Below are 19,518 nucleotides of genomic sequence, written 5' to 3'. Positions count from 1 at the left end.
ATAGTAACGCTGCCTGCACAAGGCATTCAGTCACTGCTGGCACAGGTGGACTCTCCACTTCTCGAAAACTTACACAACCGGCTCTTTTGCCAACCACATCCCGGTGCCAAAGCAGAAGGCAAGCCTCCTGATAAGCATGGCTGCGTAACACCCATCTTCACTGACTTTAAACAAAGGCAGTCTTCAGCTACTCAGACTCTTTCTGAAGTTGGCTATTATAGGTAACTAAGGCCCTCTGGGAACCCTACAAGAAAAAAACCATAAATAAATCAGCAAAAGAATGGAAAATACACTGAAATTCTAGCATGCCTGTGTCTTCAACAGAAATAACCAAGTGTGAGACACTCATCCAGCAAAGAGCACAATTTCACATTCTTGGTACTTTGTTTAGGATATTACAATACTGTCAGAATCCAGTGACCTTTCTGTAGTAGCCAGAAAGAGACACAAACCAGATATAAAATAAATCCCATGAAAAACACATTTAATAGCTTATAAAATGAAAAAAATAGTTTGTGGGATAACTGAAATCCTTGCATATAACTCTAAAGCTATTCAGGAAGCCTTGCTGAAACTTGCAGCAGACCTGGAGGAAGAGTCCAACATCAAACAGCAAAAGGAGCTCGAGTTGCGTGCCATGCTCCATAAAGGTCTCTTCAGGCTGGTTTTCGGTCAGCTCAGATTAAAAGTCATTTATTGGAACGTGAACCATGGAAAGTTGTGTGGCCTCCAGAAGCATCTTGCCAGCAGAACTGCAGTTACGCTAGAAACTGAGACTTTGCTTTTCCAATTTATCATAACAGACAGTTGCTAGATGCCTGAAACAAGCTTTATTAGTACTGTTATTTCCACTTGTACATCTATCACAAAAAAACAAAGTTTAGTCTTCTGTAAAACCAAGCTAACATTTTTGTCATTATTTATGAATGACACACAGAGTTGCAAAGGTATTTAGTTTTATAGCAGACAGCAAGCTTACACTAGAGAGAAAAGATGACAGAAGACACAATCTTATCCTTTTAACTATCATACTTTTCTTCACAACTATCTCAAAATCAGATGCTGGACTGAAGGAAAAAGCTCCTTCCAATTGCTTTCCCCCAGAAACATTCCTACAATTTGTGAGATATAAGAGTTCCAGCTGTTTTAATAGTAATACCATAGTATACGTTTGGCCGCTGAAGACAGATCTTAACACTGAAAAAGCAGTTCAGGTGTTTAAATGCTGAACAATGAAAACACACCCATAAGTGTTAAACATTAAGTAGTGGTTCTGAGAATGTTTTTTTTCCCCCACTTCAACGCCACATAATTCCCCGTTATCCTGACCTAAGTCACTAATGACAACTCATATGCTCAAATAAAGAGACCTGGTGGACTCCCCATTGCCCTTAGAATTCTAGCCCCTGCTTCCAAAACTGCATGAGTTTTGCCCTACAAAGCTCTCCTGGTAAGACACACGCACAAGGTGAGCACCAGGGTTTGGCAACCAAAGACAAATCCCTCCTGGCCAAAAGCCTCTACTGCTCTGCCGCCAGGCTCCTCCTTCTGCGCTCTGCATCTGCTCCCGTGATTCACTCTCCTGTTTACACAACGACCCACAATGATCATAATAACCAGTTCCCCAAAGATCAAAGTATTCTTTTGGGGTACAGGTGTGGGTTTGGTCTTCCTCACACTGAGCAGGGAAGTGCCTCACACTTCCCACTATTGGGGAAACCACCCCAACCACTGGTCTTGTGCAAAAAGGTACTTCCCTTCCTTTCACACCCCAATAGCCATCAGCATGAGAAACAGCCTAGGGACTGAACCTTGAACAGATGGAAACATACAGTATTTCCTTCTTTCCTTCTCACAGTGCCCAAGACAGCTACATCACTAATGGCAAGTGGGAAACCTGCAAAGTTGTACTTCCAAGACATCTTAACCCAGGGATGCTGTGATTCCATCCTCTTCTCTGTGTGTTCACATAGTCCCTTCCCCCTGCTCTGCGTGAATCAGATAAAGAAAACAGCCCGGGAGAAAACTATTTAGTGTCGATTTTCTGCAAGTTTACCTCCCTAAGATGGCTCACTGCAGGGTCAGAGGAGCAGGATTGCACCAAACCCAACTTAGATCAACATCTACATCACTGTTACCGTCCAGATCAGGAGCACACTTCTCAGTGAAGCTCCGAACCATCCTCATTTATTGTGCTTCAGTTCACAGCATGGTGCAGTCCCACAGCAAATAATCTGGATTTCTTTTCACTGAAATTAAATCAAAGATATGCAGCCCAGAAGCACTTTTCATGCTAGTCTTTAATAGGCATTAAGTCCATGGGATGAGACTAGAACTATGATGATATAAAAGTGTCCAAAACATGCAATATGAATGTCAGGTCCCTAACACCAGCAGTTTCCCTCTACAGATTCACTCATCTTGCCCCTCACCATTTGCTGCTTTGCACATAGCCAAAATCTGCCACGAAACCACATCCTAACATAATGCATTAATGATGCAAGGCCACTGGATTCCTGTCAACTCTGATGTTGACTCTGATGTCAGAGATGCAGTTCCAAGCTATTAAGACATCGAACAAGGAAAGAGTATATTTAACTAATGGAGACCATGCAGTCTACACATATTTTACAGTACAGTTCACCACAGCCTTCAGTAAATCAACAGTTTTAAGTCACACTATACAGAATAGCAGACACTTAACCAAGCTGAGCCATGCGGAGCCATCACGTTCATGCTCCACGGGGAGGACCTGCAAAACAGCTGCATCACGAGGACTACTGAAAGCATTATGCGTCACAAGTAAGATGTTCTACCTTCATAGCAGCTCAAAAGGAGGTCAGGCGCCTCCTGTATGGCCTCAGAAACAGCAGTGACACATAGCAGAGCCATTTCTACCTGTGCCTACTCCAAAGTGAGCCATACCTGTCATGCCAGCTCCAGTCCTGATAAACAACTCTCTACCAAAGCAGTCATATTGCTTCCTGCTCCTGAAGCTTTGATCCCCTACATGCCAGCCAAGCAAACTTCTGCTGCCACAAGGAAGGGATGTGGCAGAGGAGGCACTTTGCAGTTTAAGACAATGCTGACCTCATATATTCAAATATTGACTTAAAAGTCTTGTTTTAAGCCAAGTGCCCTGAGCCATCGGGATTCTTTCATTAGTTTATAATAAAACAACATAATGCCAATGGAATTGAAAGATTTTCATGCCATTCTATATACATTTTCTTTTAAGCATATACAATTAACTCCCAATTTGCTGTAAGCTGATTGTTCCAGTAGTGGATTATTTCAAAGACGAAGAACATAAATCCATAGAATTTATTAGCTCAGGTGCTGGGCAAATAAATATTGCTTTCAAGCAATAAGATGCCTTCAACACGAACACACACACACTGTTGGACCCAAGCTGATTCTATGTGAAACCAGCTCATCTGTGTCCACCCAAACTCTGGGAGCACTGCAAACACACTGCTGCCACCCAGCAGGGACTCAGTTTGGATCCCAACAGGATTTGCTCCATTTGAAGCAACAGCCTTCACATTCACTCCAACACACCCCACGTCTCAGAAGGTTCATTAGGTTTCATGCAGCATTAGATGAGCCATGGCAAGCAGCCACCATGCTGCAGTCAGGCCAAATTCCCCAACAAGCCCTCTTTCCACTTCTCCGACATAAGAGCTGATCAGACAGAGCACCATCCCCACCTGAGCTCACATGCATGCAGCACTGTGCCAGGGCAGCTCAGTCTTCCAGTCCCAGCCCCCCCCCTACTCCATCAGATTTAAAAAAAAAAAGTCTTTTTAGAAGGGAATTTAAAAATCAAAGTCTTTCCAAAGACCATAGCACTGGTTATCAAGAAAATATCATTCTTCTGGAATACAGTGTATCCTTTCTATCACAAGTTGCCACCAAAAAGGCGCTGGATATATGTGGTGGTTTACAAGATCAGTTAGAAACTTAATGAGTACTCTAGAGTGCTTACAGTAAGGGTATTTTATACTATTATAAAGATAGCTTTTAGGAAAAAAATTAATGAAGTCAGAATAAACACAGACACGGGGGGGAACAAAAACAATCAAACAAAAAACAACACAGCAACAAAACAACTTTCACACATATTAAGTCTCACAATATCCAATATCACATTTGGACCTCTGCTTGCCCAAACTTCAGCATCAGCAGCCCAGCTACTGTCAGCTTCCCGTTTTGATTAAATACTATGAGCTTCAAGGGAAAAAAATTGCCATGGAAGAGGGGAAGTAACAAGCTGGAATAAAAGGTAGTTCTGTTATTTTCCTAAAGTATGGGGTCCCACTGCATTTTATACTTCCTAATGATAATGGAGACCTTATTGTATCCTTTCAGTATATAAAGGGGGCTTATAAGAAAGATGGAGAGAGACTTTTTACCAAGGTCTGTAGTGACAGGACAAGGGGCAGTGGCTTTAAACTGAAAGAGGGTAGATTTAGATTAGATACAAGGAAGAAGTTCTTCACTATGAGGGTGGTGAGACACTGGAACAGGTTGCCCAGAGAAGCTGTGGATGCCCCAACCCTGAAAGCATTCAAAATCAGGTTGGACGGGGCTCTGAGCAACCTGATCTAGTGAAAGATGTCCCTGCCCATCGAGGATGGTTGGACTGGATGATCTTTGAAGGTCCCTTCCAACCCAAACCATTCTATGATTCAGACAGAAAAATCTTTTAATGAGATTTTACCTAGGTGTTAGATATACATACAAATAAAAGAATGTATCAGTAACTGGCTTTAGCATGTTCTCTTTCAGAGGCATCCTGTGACTTTCAGAGACTTGTGATCAACAAGATCTGTCAGATCCCTCATTAAAGTTTCTCACACTTCTAATTTTACATCTACAGCTGACAGGCAACTCTGCAGAAGTTGGCCAAACTGAAATTAATTTCAGCCACTGAACACTTCTCCCAAAAATACCTTCCTGCTCCTATTCCACTGACATCACAATCATGAACTCTCAGACAGTGTGATCCCCAGCCGGCTCCTGTCGCTGTCAAAGCCAGTGATAAGGCAATTTGAGTAAAGTTTTGCTTCTTTTTTTTTTTCTTTCCACCCTGCAGTCTGCTGTTTTTCCTTACTCCTTTTATAATTTGCCCTATGCTGCGTCACCCCATTCTAGCACAAACCTTTTCTGCTTTAGAGCAACAATCCTTTTACAGCAATAGCTTGCCTAAAAAAAGGAAAATAAAAACAAAAATAGCAGGCTACCCATGAGACAGTCGAAAGCCAGGAGCCTTGGTTCTGTCAGCACAGAACTAGTCCATCTGGAAGCTGTCCTGGATCCGCCTGGCATTTTTAGATTGGGCAACTCAGTGGTGCATTCCCCAAGAAATGACTCACCACACATTTTTAATAAAAGATTGTCTAATTTTACAGCCCAGTAAGAATGGCTGAAGTAATTAAGAAAATGAACAAATGAAAACTGTAAAAAAAGTACGCTTTTCCTCCCAAACTATTTCAAGTAATGAGAAACTCATTGCATTCTAATAGTAGCCATCTCAAACACCAGCTTCTCGAGCTGGCTCCGGTACAATTAGCAAGATACTTTGTGAAGAAAATTAAATAGTATAGCAGAAATCCTGCTCAGCAGCCTGCCCTGAAGCATTAAAGATGCAAACCACGCATGCCTCATTTTCCTGCTTCAGGCTCCCGTAATTTTCTAGAGTGCATCCTAGTGCTTACCACTGTGTATGATAGAACACACTTAAAAAATTTTTTGTCAATTTTCACTTCCCTAAAGCGAATCATTCCCATACATACCCTCATAATCCTACAACTGTATCCTGTAGATAAGTCATCACCAGCCAGCTGCAAAAAGAGCGTTTTAGTGATACATTCCTCACTGCAGGTACATTAAACTGACACTAGAAGAAGCATCCGATCATGTCTTCTCCTATATTATCAGAAATACTTGTCTTAAATTCGGTCACAAACTTAATAAATGCTAAAATTGTGGATTTGGTTTTACCCCCTCGCTTCTATGAGCGCGAATTGCCAGGCTCCTCCCATTAAAACAAGAGAAGACATGAAATAGGAAATATTAGAGTAAGATCTCTACCACCTACAGGTATTTGATACTACCTTGTAAGGACAGAAGAGGTCCAAATGTTTCACCTGGGAAGTTACGTTAAGCAGAAAGTGATGTTTTGTGCTACTTGCTATTTCCTTCAGTCCGAGTAGAGCTCACTGCCAAAAACCAGCCTGGAAGTGAGAGGTGACACCTGCAGGAAAGGTAGCAAATGTCTTCACAAGCAAAGGTGAAAAACTGTTATTAAATTAATAAGGATATTAAACCTGGGATCTTAGAAGGCACAGGGGAATGTACTTTAAAAAAAGCACACCACGTTTTCTTAAGTCAAGACTCGGACACTGTTCCATATATAGATTTATGTCTCTTCCTTCCCTTAAGTTAATTTTATAACATCTATTTGGCAAAACATTCAAGGCGAGTCACAAAACACCAAATTACAAAAGCTGCTATAACAGAGCCATGCCAAAAAGTTCTGAAGAACAAAAAAAGTCATACCTCATTTAGATTTAGTCCAAATCCAAAGCACCAAATAAGCAGTAAGAGTACCACAGGGTCAACACCGTATTTATAGGTTTTTCCCTTAAAATCTCCACTAGATAATTAGCTCACAAAAATACATTTGAAGTTGAAGACTCTGTTGCTTATCTCAGTTAGAATCCTTTTTACAAAGTCATCCCCTTCCCCCTCCTAAAAAAAAAAATAATCTGTATTTGAATTTTACAAAAGTTTTCTTCCTTCAATATCAGGACCCCATATTACTACAACAGCTTCAGCTCGTCCTGCAGATATTTTTCAGGACTCTTCTTGCCAAGAAGGACAGCATGATCATAGCTCCAGATTACAAATTCATGAGTTACAAAAAAAGAAAGTCTGAGTCTCTGAAAGCCTTTTGGGTTTAAACCAAAAGAAAAACTCCTTTCACGCTCTTAAAAAAAGAAAAAATAAAAGAAAAAAGCAAAAATGCTTTGATAGATGGCCTACAATTTGGCACATACCTAATTCAGAATGACAATTAGTATTTCTGCAAACATGGCAAGAATCTGGCTTTGAAATAAATTTATGGAAACTTAAAAGCATCATTTGGAGCATGCACAAAGTGTTCCCTTCATCTTTAAGAACAGGCATGATGCAATAGTCTGAATGGTCCCAGATTGGGATCTTGCAAAAACCACAAAATATGCTTAGCATTAAAACAGGGACAAGTGTTCCTATCCGACTTCATGCTGTCAGAACGGTCCATACTAATTATGGCATTAATAAAGTTAATTTACTTTTCAGTGTGGACATTTTAGTTAACACAAAAAAACTGAACCGTTGATTGAAAAGCACAAAGAAAAATCCTTATACAATGGATTTTTACAAAAGCCAGTCAAAACTGCAAATGCTCAAGGGCACCCTACAATCTCAACCAGATAGTTTTAAAGGAGACAAAATTGCTTCATTAGCTCAATTATGTTCTAAAAGTTAGGAGATCAAGTCCTTTAAACATCCATTTGTAACTTGGATTTTGAAGGATTTAAGCATATCTTATTAAGACCATGATTTAAACCTGCATGGCTTGCAGTATTTCCAATCACAGAAAAACAAGGTTTGAAAGGACCTCTGGAGGTTGCTTACTCCAAACTGGTCAGAGCAAGGCTAACCTCAAAGTCAAATCGGGTCACTCAAGGCATGGTCCAGCTAAATTTTAGAAGTCTTCAAAGGATGGAGTTAGAACAGCCACCCTGGGCACCTTTCCTGGTATTGAAGTCTTACAGTAATTTTTCCCCATTATATTCAACAGGAATTACCATTGTCCTCACTTGCAGCCATTGATTTACATTTTTTCACTGTGCCTCCAAGGAGACTATGGCTCTCTCTTCTTCATGCTAGACCAACTTCTTGCACACTATACGCACTAGCATCCCAACCACACTCGACTCTCCTGTTTGTTGGCATCCCTCTTGCATTTGAGGGGAAAGAGGAGCAAAACTGGACACAGTATTTTAGTAACATCCTCATGGGTGCCAGGTAGCGGGGAACAACCACCCCCCATTACCTGCTAGCTACTGTCCTGCTTGTGCCACCTGGTAGACAGCAAAGTTGTTCCCTCCTAGGTGCTGGATTATGCATTTGTCTTTTTGGAACCACAGGAGGTTCCTGTTGGCCCATTCCCCCAGTACTACTGCAGCACATCAACCATCCCCCCTCCCCATTCACTGTGGTTTTTTTCAGGTACCTGAACATAATCTTGAGCACTTGAAGAAACCAGGCTCGCATGAGCGTCCCAATCGGCCTATCCTCCTGCTTCACTCCCAATGATTCTTCCCCTGTACACCCATTTTGTTGAAATATGCCAGAAGAGTAGTGTCTCAAAAATAAGAGCTATTTCCCCCCCTCCTCAGAGTCAGCACTGAAGCACCCAAATCACAGGCCTCCCAGAGGAAAAGACTTCAGGATTGCCCCAACACTCCTGCTCTTTTAACCTGATGGTTGGCTAATCACCAAATATGCAGCTTGGAAGCAGCTACAGCATGTGCTGTGTCTTGCACAGCTAATTGATAGTAACACAGAACGATCGGTATTTGAAGAATTTGGGGAGAGAGCAGAGGCATTACTGGAGGTTATGAAAAGCTGTCTGGGGCAAGGGATACTGGTCGCTGCGGTCAGGAGACAAAGCACCCGAACACAAGTTCATAGAAAGCGAACACACACCTCCACCATTCCCAACACATTCGCTTGAAGCAGTAGTTTGGATTCCAGAAACAAGTGAAATCCTTTTGACTGTCCCCATGTATTTCACAACTACCAGGCACAACCCTGGTGACCCAACTACACACAAAAAAAATGTAAAATCAAGAGGAGAGAAAAATCAGCAATATAACCTCAGCTTTTTAAAAAAAACACACAGGTCAGGATTTACCTCTTCAATTGCTGCGCAGAACTGCAAAAGCGTGATACAGCAGCGTACATAAAGATCCAGCAATTCTGTCTTGGTAGGAAATTAGCATGGTCATGCTGCATGGACATGGCAGGTTGTGTCTTACTCTACTGACAGCACATCTCATGTTTCATAAACAGCTTTATTTCATCTGCTATTCATCAAGCCAGAGGCTTCCTGTTACTAGTTATCTACCAGGGCAGGTTTTCTTCTACTACCTACACATTAGAAGCCATTTACATTACAATCCATATACATATTTTATGATTCTCTCTCAGTAAGGATGCAGCATTAAGATTGAAAGAGCAAACCCTCTTCCCACAAAATAAGCATCTAGTAAGAAGATGAACACATGAAAATTAGAGGAAACAATTTTATGCACTCTCAACTGTGCTTTTACTTGAGAACCACCACACTGTTAATTCACATACAGCCCTACAGCACATACAGCTACAAGCAATGCCTTCAAGCTCTCCTTAAGCTGCAAAGGGTTTCATCCAAGATGGTTTCCAATTCCCCTGCTTCCCTGTACCACATCCTTACACAGATACTGGTATGCAGTAAAAGCAGATCCTGTTTTTATGAGAAGCCTAAGTATAACACTACTTTAACATTTTCACAGTAACTACTGTCTTCCACTTGAGACACAAACTCTCCTTCCCTGTGCTGAAGGATGAGGTATGTTTTCGGTACCACGTATAGCTTGAGTCAGGCAAAGCAAGCATCATATTTGATTTTCAAGAGCAAAACAGCACCGTTTACAATAGTTTGTTTAATAAAAGGACTTTATTCTGCTGTTTCCACTTTTCTGAAAGATCTGCTGCCTCCTTATCTACCATACCTGTGATAGTATGGGATTAACATATTTGCTTTTGTCCTCAAGTCTACAAAAGACTTGTGCCCCTCAGCACTTCCACTGCCCCAATTTCAGAATGGCATCTCATTTTACCTGGCTTCAGCACAGCACTAACTCAAATGAACACAAAAAGAAGTGTTGTTTGGGACACTGAGGTTTCAAACAAACAGCCCATGGCCCGTTCTTCAGATAGTCATCCGAAACTGCTCACAGTCCTAGGCAGCTTGCAAATCTAGCTGAATTTGTGAAGTCTTGTACTAAAAACTCTGAACAAAAGAATATTCTTCACTTAACCACTTCGGAAACCAAACAGACGGGCTCTGCTTTTCAGGAACAGTCGCTTTAGTCATTTACAGAGAATACAGTTTCTTACACCTAATCCAACAATCTGAGAATAAAGGAGTGACCCTGCATGCTCTCCCCCTACTTGTTCCCATACCACTGCCTCTTCCCTTGTGCTGGTCTCGCAGTTGTGCTGCTCCAGGGTGTGCCGGTTTAGTTTGCTGCCAAATCAGCCAGCTGGTTCTCTTCCAGTTGGATTCAACTCTGGCCAGTATCTTGAACTAGATCATCCCATGGACACATGATCACTAAGTCTGCCAAAAGGGAAGATTCAAGAATGCACTGAGATGGGCATCATCCAGGGGATTGACCATATCAAGAAATGATGGATCTAGCACTTCCCTTGGCAGTTTGTTCTGGTAGTTAATAACTTCCCCGATAGAAACATTCAGATGTTAAGATGAGTGCAAACAGCAACATAGTTTACCTTAAATTTTAGGCAGGCTTATTCTAGTTAATCTTGCATTTATTGATTTATGACAGTACTAAATAAGCCAAAATCCAAAAAGCATTTAAGTGATGGGAACATTAAAGTTCAGCCCAACTGCAGAAAACCAGGATACAGAAGGACAGAGGCTTTTTTTTTCCCTACATACTGTGCTCAGTCTTCTTCTCAAAACATACACATTACTGAGGACAACCAAAACCAAAATCCACAGAAATACAAACAGCACCTGAATAACAAGTTGTAGCTGTTTAGGAACTATTTTCTCTTTAAAGGTGGTATTATACCAATAAAAAAAAAAAAAGAATGCAAGTTAGAAGCACAGTTTAAAAAGGGCACTTGGCTGGCTTAAAATGGATGGGAGAGGATGTCAAGGAGATTAAAAAAAGCATTACAAAGATTAGGAACAAAAAAGCTGTGAAATAATCTGTTTGCTGGATCGTGAACACTTAGGGAGAGGAATTAATATAGACACTCAGAAGAAGCTTATAAAATTTCAGCTTGGATCAGTGCAAAGTAACTGCAGGCTAAAATGGAAAAGGAAAAACACTCCCCCTTCCCTGGCTCCTGAAATATAGTCCCATCCACACTCTTGCACAGGAGCTAATGACTGTGCAGTCAGGGTAAGGCCATTCAGTTTGCTGACATGATGGCAAACCTGGCACAAGAGTTTCTTCCACACCAGCCAGCTTATCAGTTCACACCGCATACTCATAACCGCTAGAGCCATGGCAAGCCAAGAAGGGGCATCGCAAAGCTCTGGCCCTTTTTGGCAGCAGCCTGAAGTTATCTCTGCTGAAGAACCGTGTGAAACTGCACCCACAGGATGACTTCAGGAGAAGAGAGATTGCATGCAAAGCAGCCTTAAAACAAATCCTTTCATAACTAAAGATACAAGTTCAGAGTTAAGTGATGTGATTCTCCTTTACTAGAGAGTGAAAACTTCATGAAACTAGCGGTTTCATTTCTTCAAGCAGCAAAGATGGGAGACTTTTCTCCCCCCAGTCCCAAAGAAGCATTGAGTGGAAACAACTTGAACCATTCTGAGAAGTTTGCTTATTGTTCTGCTTTTGTGTTTTTCCTGAAAAATGGAGAAACAAAGCAGCTTGGGGAAAAAAAAAAAAACTATGTGGAATTAAGGTAAACGGGTATGTTTCCAGTAAATCCACAACTGAACTAAAGACCTAAAATTAGAAGACAATAATTTCTATCAGGCATGACTTTGACAACTGCTGTAAATGGGCTGCAGCTGACACCGCTGTAAGCAGCATCCTCAGCCTCCTCCTGCTTCCATTCACTCTGTTTGCAATCACAGAATCATAGAATCATTAAGGTTGGAAAAGACCTCTAAGATCATCGAGTCCAACCGTCAACCCAACACCACCATGTCCACTAAACCATGTCCTTAAGCGCCTCATCTACACGTCTTTTAAATACCTCCAGGGATGGGGACTCAACCACTTCCCTGGGCAGCCTGGTCCAATCTTTAACCACTCTTTCAGTAAAGAAATTTTTCTGACCATGAGCTTAGTCTCAGTTTCTGGAGAGCCAGCCTGGCTGAAAGCTAATCCAGGAAGACAGGGAAGTTTCAGAAGACTCAGCTCGTACAAGCAAACGCAGAGGACAATACTCACTAGCCAGAGGTAAATGAAGGGTGAGACTTTATTTCAGCGCCAGCTTAAAAAGATCAAGCTACATATCCAGTCAAAAACATTTGACTAAGACTGACCACCTAGTAATTTTATCCAAGAGGTAGAAACAGATGACTTAAGAGTCTTCTTTAAATGGTAAGTCAGGCAAGTTTCCAGGAACTCCAGCAAAACTGCCTTCTTAATTTAAAACTAAAATAAAAATCAACAACAACTCCAATCCACAAAAATCTGTTCACAGCAGCTGAGACTCTGCTGCTGCAGAAGCGAAATTTAAAAAAAAAAAAAAAAAAGAGAGAGATTACCTAGTACTGCTTAATTCCAAAACCATTTATGTATTCCTCTACTGTCAAAAAGTATCACATTTCATGGCAATTTAGGTACTGTTAAGAAAACAGCATGAGCTTAAGCCATTTAAGTAATTTAAAATAATACTTTATCTGGTTGAAGTAATAAAGGTGATAAAATTAATTTTGAGTTTCTTAAGCAACAATGTCAAATTTAAACTCAAAGTTTACAATCGCAAAGCTCTTCAGCACTAAGGCACGCAAGCAGACAGATCCTCGCTTCCTTCTCCAGAGTTCAGTGGAGAACTCCAACTGCAATCCTCTCTTGTAACATCACAAGTCAGCACTGTCCAAATTGCTGAAATTAAAGGAAAATGGTTCTTTTTTTAATAATTCAAAATATTAGATTCTAATTTGTTCCCCTGAAAGCAATCCTGCCTAACACCTTGAGCATGTTATAGGCAATATATATACCTTTAAGAAAACTTAATATTCTAAATGACCTTGTATTATATTCTTTCCAGTGTACATCACCCTAAAAGTGGAAAGATTTAACTCATTTGGCAGACACACATACTGTGACTTCTCCTTCAAACTGATTTAGGACTCTGGCAGTGGTAGATCTTAAATTTTTCAGGAAATGCAGATATACTGTTCAAAAATATCTACAATACTTCATTTTCTTCATTCAAGATTTCTGAAAAAGCAACATTTCATATTGATTTTATATAGAGAAAGTAAATTCTGCACATGGCTAGAGCAGCAAAACATAATCCCACCCAAAAATACTTGTTGGCATTAGTCAGAGAAAGTAAATAGCTGTGCTGGCATCACATTATTCAAACGAATTGAAGTTTACACTAAGAAACACAGAATAATCTAGGCTGAGAGGAACCTACAGAGGCCATCTAGCCGAACATCCTGCTCAAAGCAAGGCTAGCATCAAAATTAAATCTTTGGTATGCTTTTATTTAACATAGCAAGGGATCACTCTAGGAAAGAGGCAACTGAACAGGCAGTTTTAGTACTTCAGCCCTGCTAACAACCAGTGTGACAGGACAGCCGAGGGCAATGCACAAGCAGGGTTACACTCGCACCATCACAGTGACAAAGTTATGTAAGACTAGTTCTCATCACTGCACTTCCAAGAAGATAAGGGACAGCAAAGCCACAGGTGTCCCCTTCACAGGGAGCAGGGCACATTTTAGATAGTTAGCAAATTCACAATTTGGAGTAGAAGAGAAAAGCAATGTTCATGGAAAGGAAGAGTGTCAGGGAAGAAAAAGTTGAACATAATTTAACTACATTATAAAATATAGGAAGCCAGTTAAAAAAAAAAACACAAAAACTTTAAAAGGAACAGAAGAAGTAGTCTAAACCCCTGTACTGGACCAGAGACACATTTTAAGTGCCCAGGTGGTAATCACAGGTTGGACTAGCTACTAGAAATCACTACACCCCAGACCCACCAGCAACAAATTTCACCTGATCGACTTACCCACTCCTGTCAAGATGACCTAAGTCACTTTAAACACTTTCATTGCTGCTCTTTCCTAACAAATCATTTTTATAAAACCGGGTTAGGGAAATACTAAACCAGCAGTCACATGTGACAGCATCTCCAAGGAAGCAAAATGGATGGGAAGAGCAGAACTATGACAGGCAGAGCGGGACAGACCGGGCAGCCACCTCACTCAGCCGGACAGTACAGCATGCCTGACCACGCATTGCCTGTGTTTATGCAACAAAAACCCACTAAGGGACAAAAAAACCTAACACAGGCAGACAATGGAGTGAAGACGGCCAGTGAAGGTGAAGAGACTTCAAAGGGAAGATCCTACCTAGCTGAAACAAAAACTCTAAGAACTGTTAGGAAAACAAAAGAAACCAAGACAGCAAATATAATTACACCCCTGCATGGAGTTAAGTCTTGAACACATACACAGTCCTGAACAATGCTCCACAAGAAGATAAAAGTGCTATCAAAATTAAAATAACCATCCAGTAAAGGTGACCAACACCTGGGATGGCTGGCAAACAAGGAAAGTAGACGTAGAGAGACTTCTCAGTCTGAAGTCACCAAACAATCATCCACCATTTCTCAAAAATACAAAGGAGTCAGGCAGAACAAGCAGCAGCTTTAGGGAAAAAAAACACATGCTGAAAGGACCTATTTCTGACACGCACCCCCATTCATGCTAAACAGGGACTCTCACTGCCACAGGTAGTTGTGGAGGACCAGAGCCACATTCCTCTTTGTCCAAGTCCCCGATGGTCCATCCCTATCTATAAAAAAGGTCTGGTGAAACTACAAACACCGTTGAGCAAGTCCATAAATTACTAATTGCCAGACCACGGGTTTTTATAAAAAAAATAAAGAACTTTCCATGACAGACCTGCTTTCCATATCCTTTTCCTCCCTACCTGCCCTACAGACAGGGCTCTCAGCACAGCAGCTCTTACATTCTTGGAAAAACAAAAGAGGAAAGAACTGAGCTGACAGAATCTCTGGCACCTTTTGATGGGATTTCTCCTCTACCTTGACCCAAACCCAGTATCCATCAACTCTTCCCAGTTATTGTAATTTGGTTTCCCAGTAGCTTCCAGAGGTCAACCTTCCATCATCTTCCCTTATAGTTTTGTCTAGAATAAAGAAAATTATAATAAGAAAGCACTTTGCTCAACATTGCCAGTACAAGTACAGTTCGTCTGTCGACATTAGGCTTGTCAAGTACCCTAGTGCAGAAGGGCTGCAATAACTTGTACTTCTGATTAAGTAATTTTATTCTTCAGTAGTTTACTGTGAATAAAGTTCAACTGTACATTGCATCTTACATATTTCTTGGTAAAAATACTACCTGAAGGACTCTTGATCTATCCTAGTCCTTTGTTGTTTTCCAGTTGTTTGTTTGTTTTTAAAATTACAGAACCTTGAAGTAATGTTTTAAGTGGTTCTTGTAATACTACTAGTGAATACTGAAACAATCTGTCACTGTCCCTGTGACAGTATGTTAAAAATATTCAGTCTGCTTATAAAAACCTTCTAGATTTTTTTCTGTTGCCAACACGAAGGTGAAGAAAGCAACAGGCTTCACACAAGTTTCATGTTTGATGAACTTACTAAATAGTTTCTGTAGACCAAACATATTTAAGTATACTTATACTCATTGTGTGAGCAATGAAGAAGTATGTCTGGCTTCTTAAAGTATTCCAAAGTTATAAAGTTTTCTAACGATGAAATGCAGCAACTTCAAATGTACTAACTTGTGGGAACCACAAATCAAAGCTTGCACAAGTTTTTAGAAATAAAAAAAGGGGGGGGAATGCATATAGCTAAGATACTGACAGAAGTCCAGTAGATTTCAGTGTACCACTGTGGCAGCTGTTGTTGCAATATTTCATTTTTAGTTGTGACACCATAAAAAAATTAGTTGGACACTGCAAATTTAGCTCAACCTTCCTGTTAACGTGCAAGTTCTATAATCAAACCATTTCTCAACTATAATTAGGAAAAATATGTTACTGAGCCATAGAAGTAAACCGGACAGATGTTATAATGCACTGATACATGGAACTCTACCTCCAAGTGGATATCAACCCAAGGCGGCAAAAAGATAATTGCCTCAAAGTTTTTTTCCCCAGAACATCTGAATACATTTTTTTCCTTTAATTAATCTATTTCTCTGTCTATTTGTAGAGCCATATGTTGAATCCTCATGATTAATCTAGTAGAGAAGGCAAATAATTATAATGACAGAGCTTAAGCATGTAACTGGCCATTACTAGTAACTTTATGTGGTGTAGTGTTTGTCACCTCTGATAACATCCTCCTCCCCATCTTTCAAGCGTCCGAATGACACGTGCTCTTGCAACATTAATTTCCAGTTACTACAAGAACATAAAAGAACCTGTTCCAAGGCATTTTGTATTTCTGCCCTTCTCCTTTTAGTTCCTCCAGAGTCATACTGCCCCATTCTTACTTCTCCGTAAGTCTCAGAAACCCTTGATTGAGTTTGTCAAACAGATACCTCAACAGTCCCCTCCAAGCCACCTCTTACATGTAAAATCTCTTTCATAAGCTGACATAAAAGACAAACAATGTCTTATCAAGAGCCAGCTCTACCATGATGTCATTCAAAAATAACCAAATAATGACTTCTCAAGGTAAACATGAGGCCATCACTAAATACAGCGAGTGCAGCGCAAACTACAGTTAGTTCTTTTTCCACTCTTATTTTTAGAGATGTTTTACTGTACATTCCTCCCTACTTTTGGTCACAAGAGAGTAACACTTGAAAATGTGAATAAAGGATGACACCTTCATAGAAAGTCTGTTTAAAAGGCTCTGGGATCATTCTGCAATCATTTATAGAGGTTTGCCACCGTTCTGGCACAAACAGTTCTATAACTGCCCATGCATACAAATTGTTATGGTTATAACAATCCATGCAATAACAACACTTGACATGGAGTATATGCACCCACTCAATTCAGTCTCCTCTGGAGCAGTAATAATATGCTCACTACTGTAATCAGAAGAGGCAGAGAAAGAAGCCACACTTAAGAAAAGGAAGGGTAAGGAAAAAATACATAAAACAATGTCATATAGTAATCATTAGTCATAAACTGGATTCAGTCTTTTATTAATAGTCATATACAGTATTCCTAACTGCATACTAATAATTTTAATAATCCAGACCTACCATATGTAAATCCTCAGGTATTTCACATTTCAGCATTACACAGTCTGAGTTCAAAACGTTGAACTAGCATACTAAACCTTTATGCTATAGGAACTACCATGGCAGGCCACCGCAAATGACCTGGGTAAACACTTCTCACTTACAAGTAAGACGATGCAGCCCAAAAGAAACGAAACAGTAATTCTTACCTATTCTGAACAATCACAAGCATCAAAAAGTGAGTTCTTTAAGTTTGGTTTGTATCAGAACCTAACACACCAATTTCACTTTATATTTTCAGACTTCATTTTAAGTGTGCTTTGATCACATAAGACAGCTTTCCTTAAAATGAAAACACTGAAATCACATCTTTATAATCAGGAGGCGCACAAGTCAAGAGGAGCACGTATCGCTTCACTAACTGCACGTTTAATCTGCACGCCATGCACTTCTTCCCTTCTTTTTATGCACAAGGGGGAGGAAACAAAGCTATACAAAAGCCAGGTATGCTTCCACTTAAAAAAACTTAAGTCACGCTCATCAAACATGGCACGCTTGCACACAGCAATGTAAGCACACACATGCCTCTTCACACAACACACAAAGCCACCGTCACACGCACCGTTGCACACACCCCTCCAGAAGTACATTAAGCAGCTGATGTTATACCAGACAGCGAAGCAAGGGATGCAATACGAGTGGAGATAACTGAGAAGACAAAATGGTCAGTGGACCATTTTGGACCCCAGTGGGGGAACTCTGAATAAGGAAAGAGGGCTCTGAAGAGTGATGTTTAAGTCACACTTCCATACTTCTCTATGCAGATGCTCTTACTTTAAAAGTTAGACCCAGTACAACTGATTGTTTTGAGTGTAAGCCTGAACTGGCACGTTATGAAAACAGGAATACTTTGAGTCGTTACACACTTGCTTTTTTTAAGCCAACACCTTGGTGGAGAAATAGGTGAAGGCACAGCTCAAACTGAAGCTAGGTAAAAAAAATCCGAAACGGCTGGATTTAATCAGGACAACTTCTACTCTTCACCAAGCCACTCCAACCAAGCTCCCTCCAACCAGCACTGGATCAGAGTTCGCTGTACGGCTTTAAACCTCGCTCTCCCCACCGAAAACCACGTAACCCCCGGCGCTGCCACCCACCTCCTCCCGCCCCGGGCCCCCGCCGCTGCCCCCCCGGGACAGGTCGGGCAAGAGGGAGCGGCCCCGGCCTCTCCCAGCCCCGCCGCCGCCCCTCGTCCCGCCGAAGAGGCAGCGTTTACCCAAGCACCTGCGAGCACCTGCCGCCACCAGCTCCCGCCCGCCGGGCCCGGGCACCGACGGCAGCTCCTCCGGTCCCCCACCGGCCCCCACCTTCTGCGAAGGCACCGGGTACCAGCAACGCTCCTTCCCCGGGGCACTTCGGAGGCTGCCCTGACGCGGCGCTTCCCGGGCACCCCAAGTCCGCGCCCTCCCCCTCAGACAAAGGGCGGCGGAGACGGCCCCGGGGGAGCGGGAAGAGGGGGCCAGTCTCGCCGCCCCCCGCCGCGGCAGCCCTTCTCCGCCGCGCTCACCCATGCTGCGCCCGCCCGCCCGCCCGGGCTCGGCAGAGCGGCTCCGGGTCCCGCCGACGCGCTCAAGCCGGACACGGCGGCTCCATCCGTGCCGCTACGGGGGTGAAGGGGGCTTCTCCCAGCCGCCGGCGGCCCGGGGCGGAGGCGGCCGCAGACCCGACCCGTCCCGTCGCTCCCCGCCACCGCCTCGCCTCGCCTCAGGCGAGCTCCGGCACCGGCGGCACCGCCCCCGCCCCGCCCCGCCCGCGGCGGGGGTCGCCAAATCCCGCGAGAGCCGAGCGCCACCGCCCCCACGCCGCGCCGCCGTTGCCAGGCGGGATGACGTCACCGCCCCTTCACCGCCCCGCGCGGGAAGGTGTCACCGCCCCGCGGGGCCGCCTCCTTCACCGCCCGCTGCCCCGGCGCAGGGCCCTCCTCCTCCTCCTACTCCGCCTCCTCCACCGCCTCCTCCGCCGCCGCCGGCGGGAGGGGCGCGCTGCCCCGCTGCCGCCCCGCTTTTCCCCGCCCCAGTCCAGTTTTCCGCCGAGTCTCCCGCCCGCCCCGCAGTCACCTCTCCGCAGGCCCTCCTGAGGAGGCACCCCCCGCCTCACTGAGGCGATGCCCCCTTCCCCTTCCCGGACGGGGTGGGGGCCCTGCTCTCAGCCCGCGCACCCACAAGCTCCCCCGGGGGAAGGAGCTGCCTCACGGCTCTACAGCCCCTC

At 42.8% G+C, this 19,518-nt stretch overlaps 1 protein-coding gene across 2 annotated transcripts in view; it reads right to left on the bottom strand.

Annotated features, from left to right (window-relative positions):
• Positions 1–19,005, bottom strand: part of CD2AP (CD2 associated protein) — an 88,264-nt gene extending 69,259 nt beyond the window's left edge. For both annotated transcript variants that reach the window (XM_076332669.1, XM_076332670.1), the window contains exon 1: positions 18,818–19,005. In XM_076332669.1, coding sequence (XP_076188784.1) covers positions 18,818–18,821 — 4 coding nt within the window. In that variant the 5' untranslated portion in view covers positions 18,822–19,005. The remainder of the gene's footprint in view (positions 1–18,817) is intronic.
• Between the last annotated feature and the right edge of the window lie 513 nt (positions 19,006–19,518).

Source organism: Aptenodytes patagonicus, chromosome 3, assembly GCF_965638725.1.
Source record: "Aptenodytes patagonicus chromosome 3, bAptPat1.pri.cur, whole genome shotgun sequence".
In the NCBI taxonomy this organism is placed as follows: Eukaryota; Metazoa; Chordata; class Aves; order Sphenisciformes; family Spheniscidae; genus Aptenodytes; species Aptenodytes patagonicus.
This window is presented reverse-complemented; position numbering and strand designations above follow the sequence as displayed.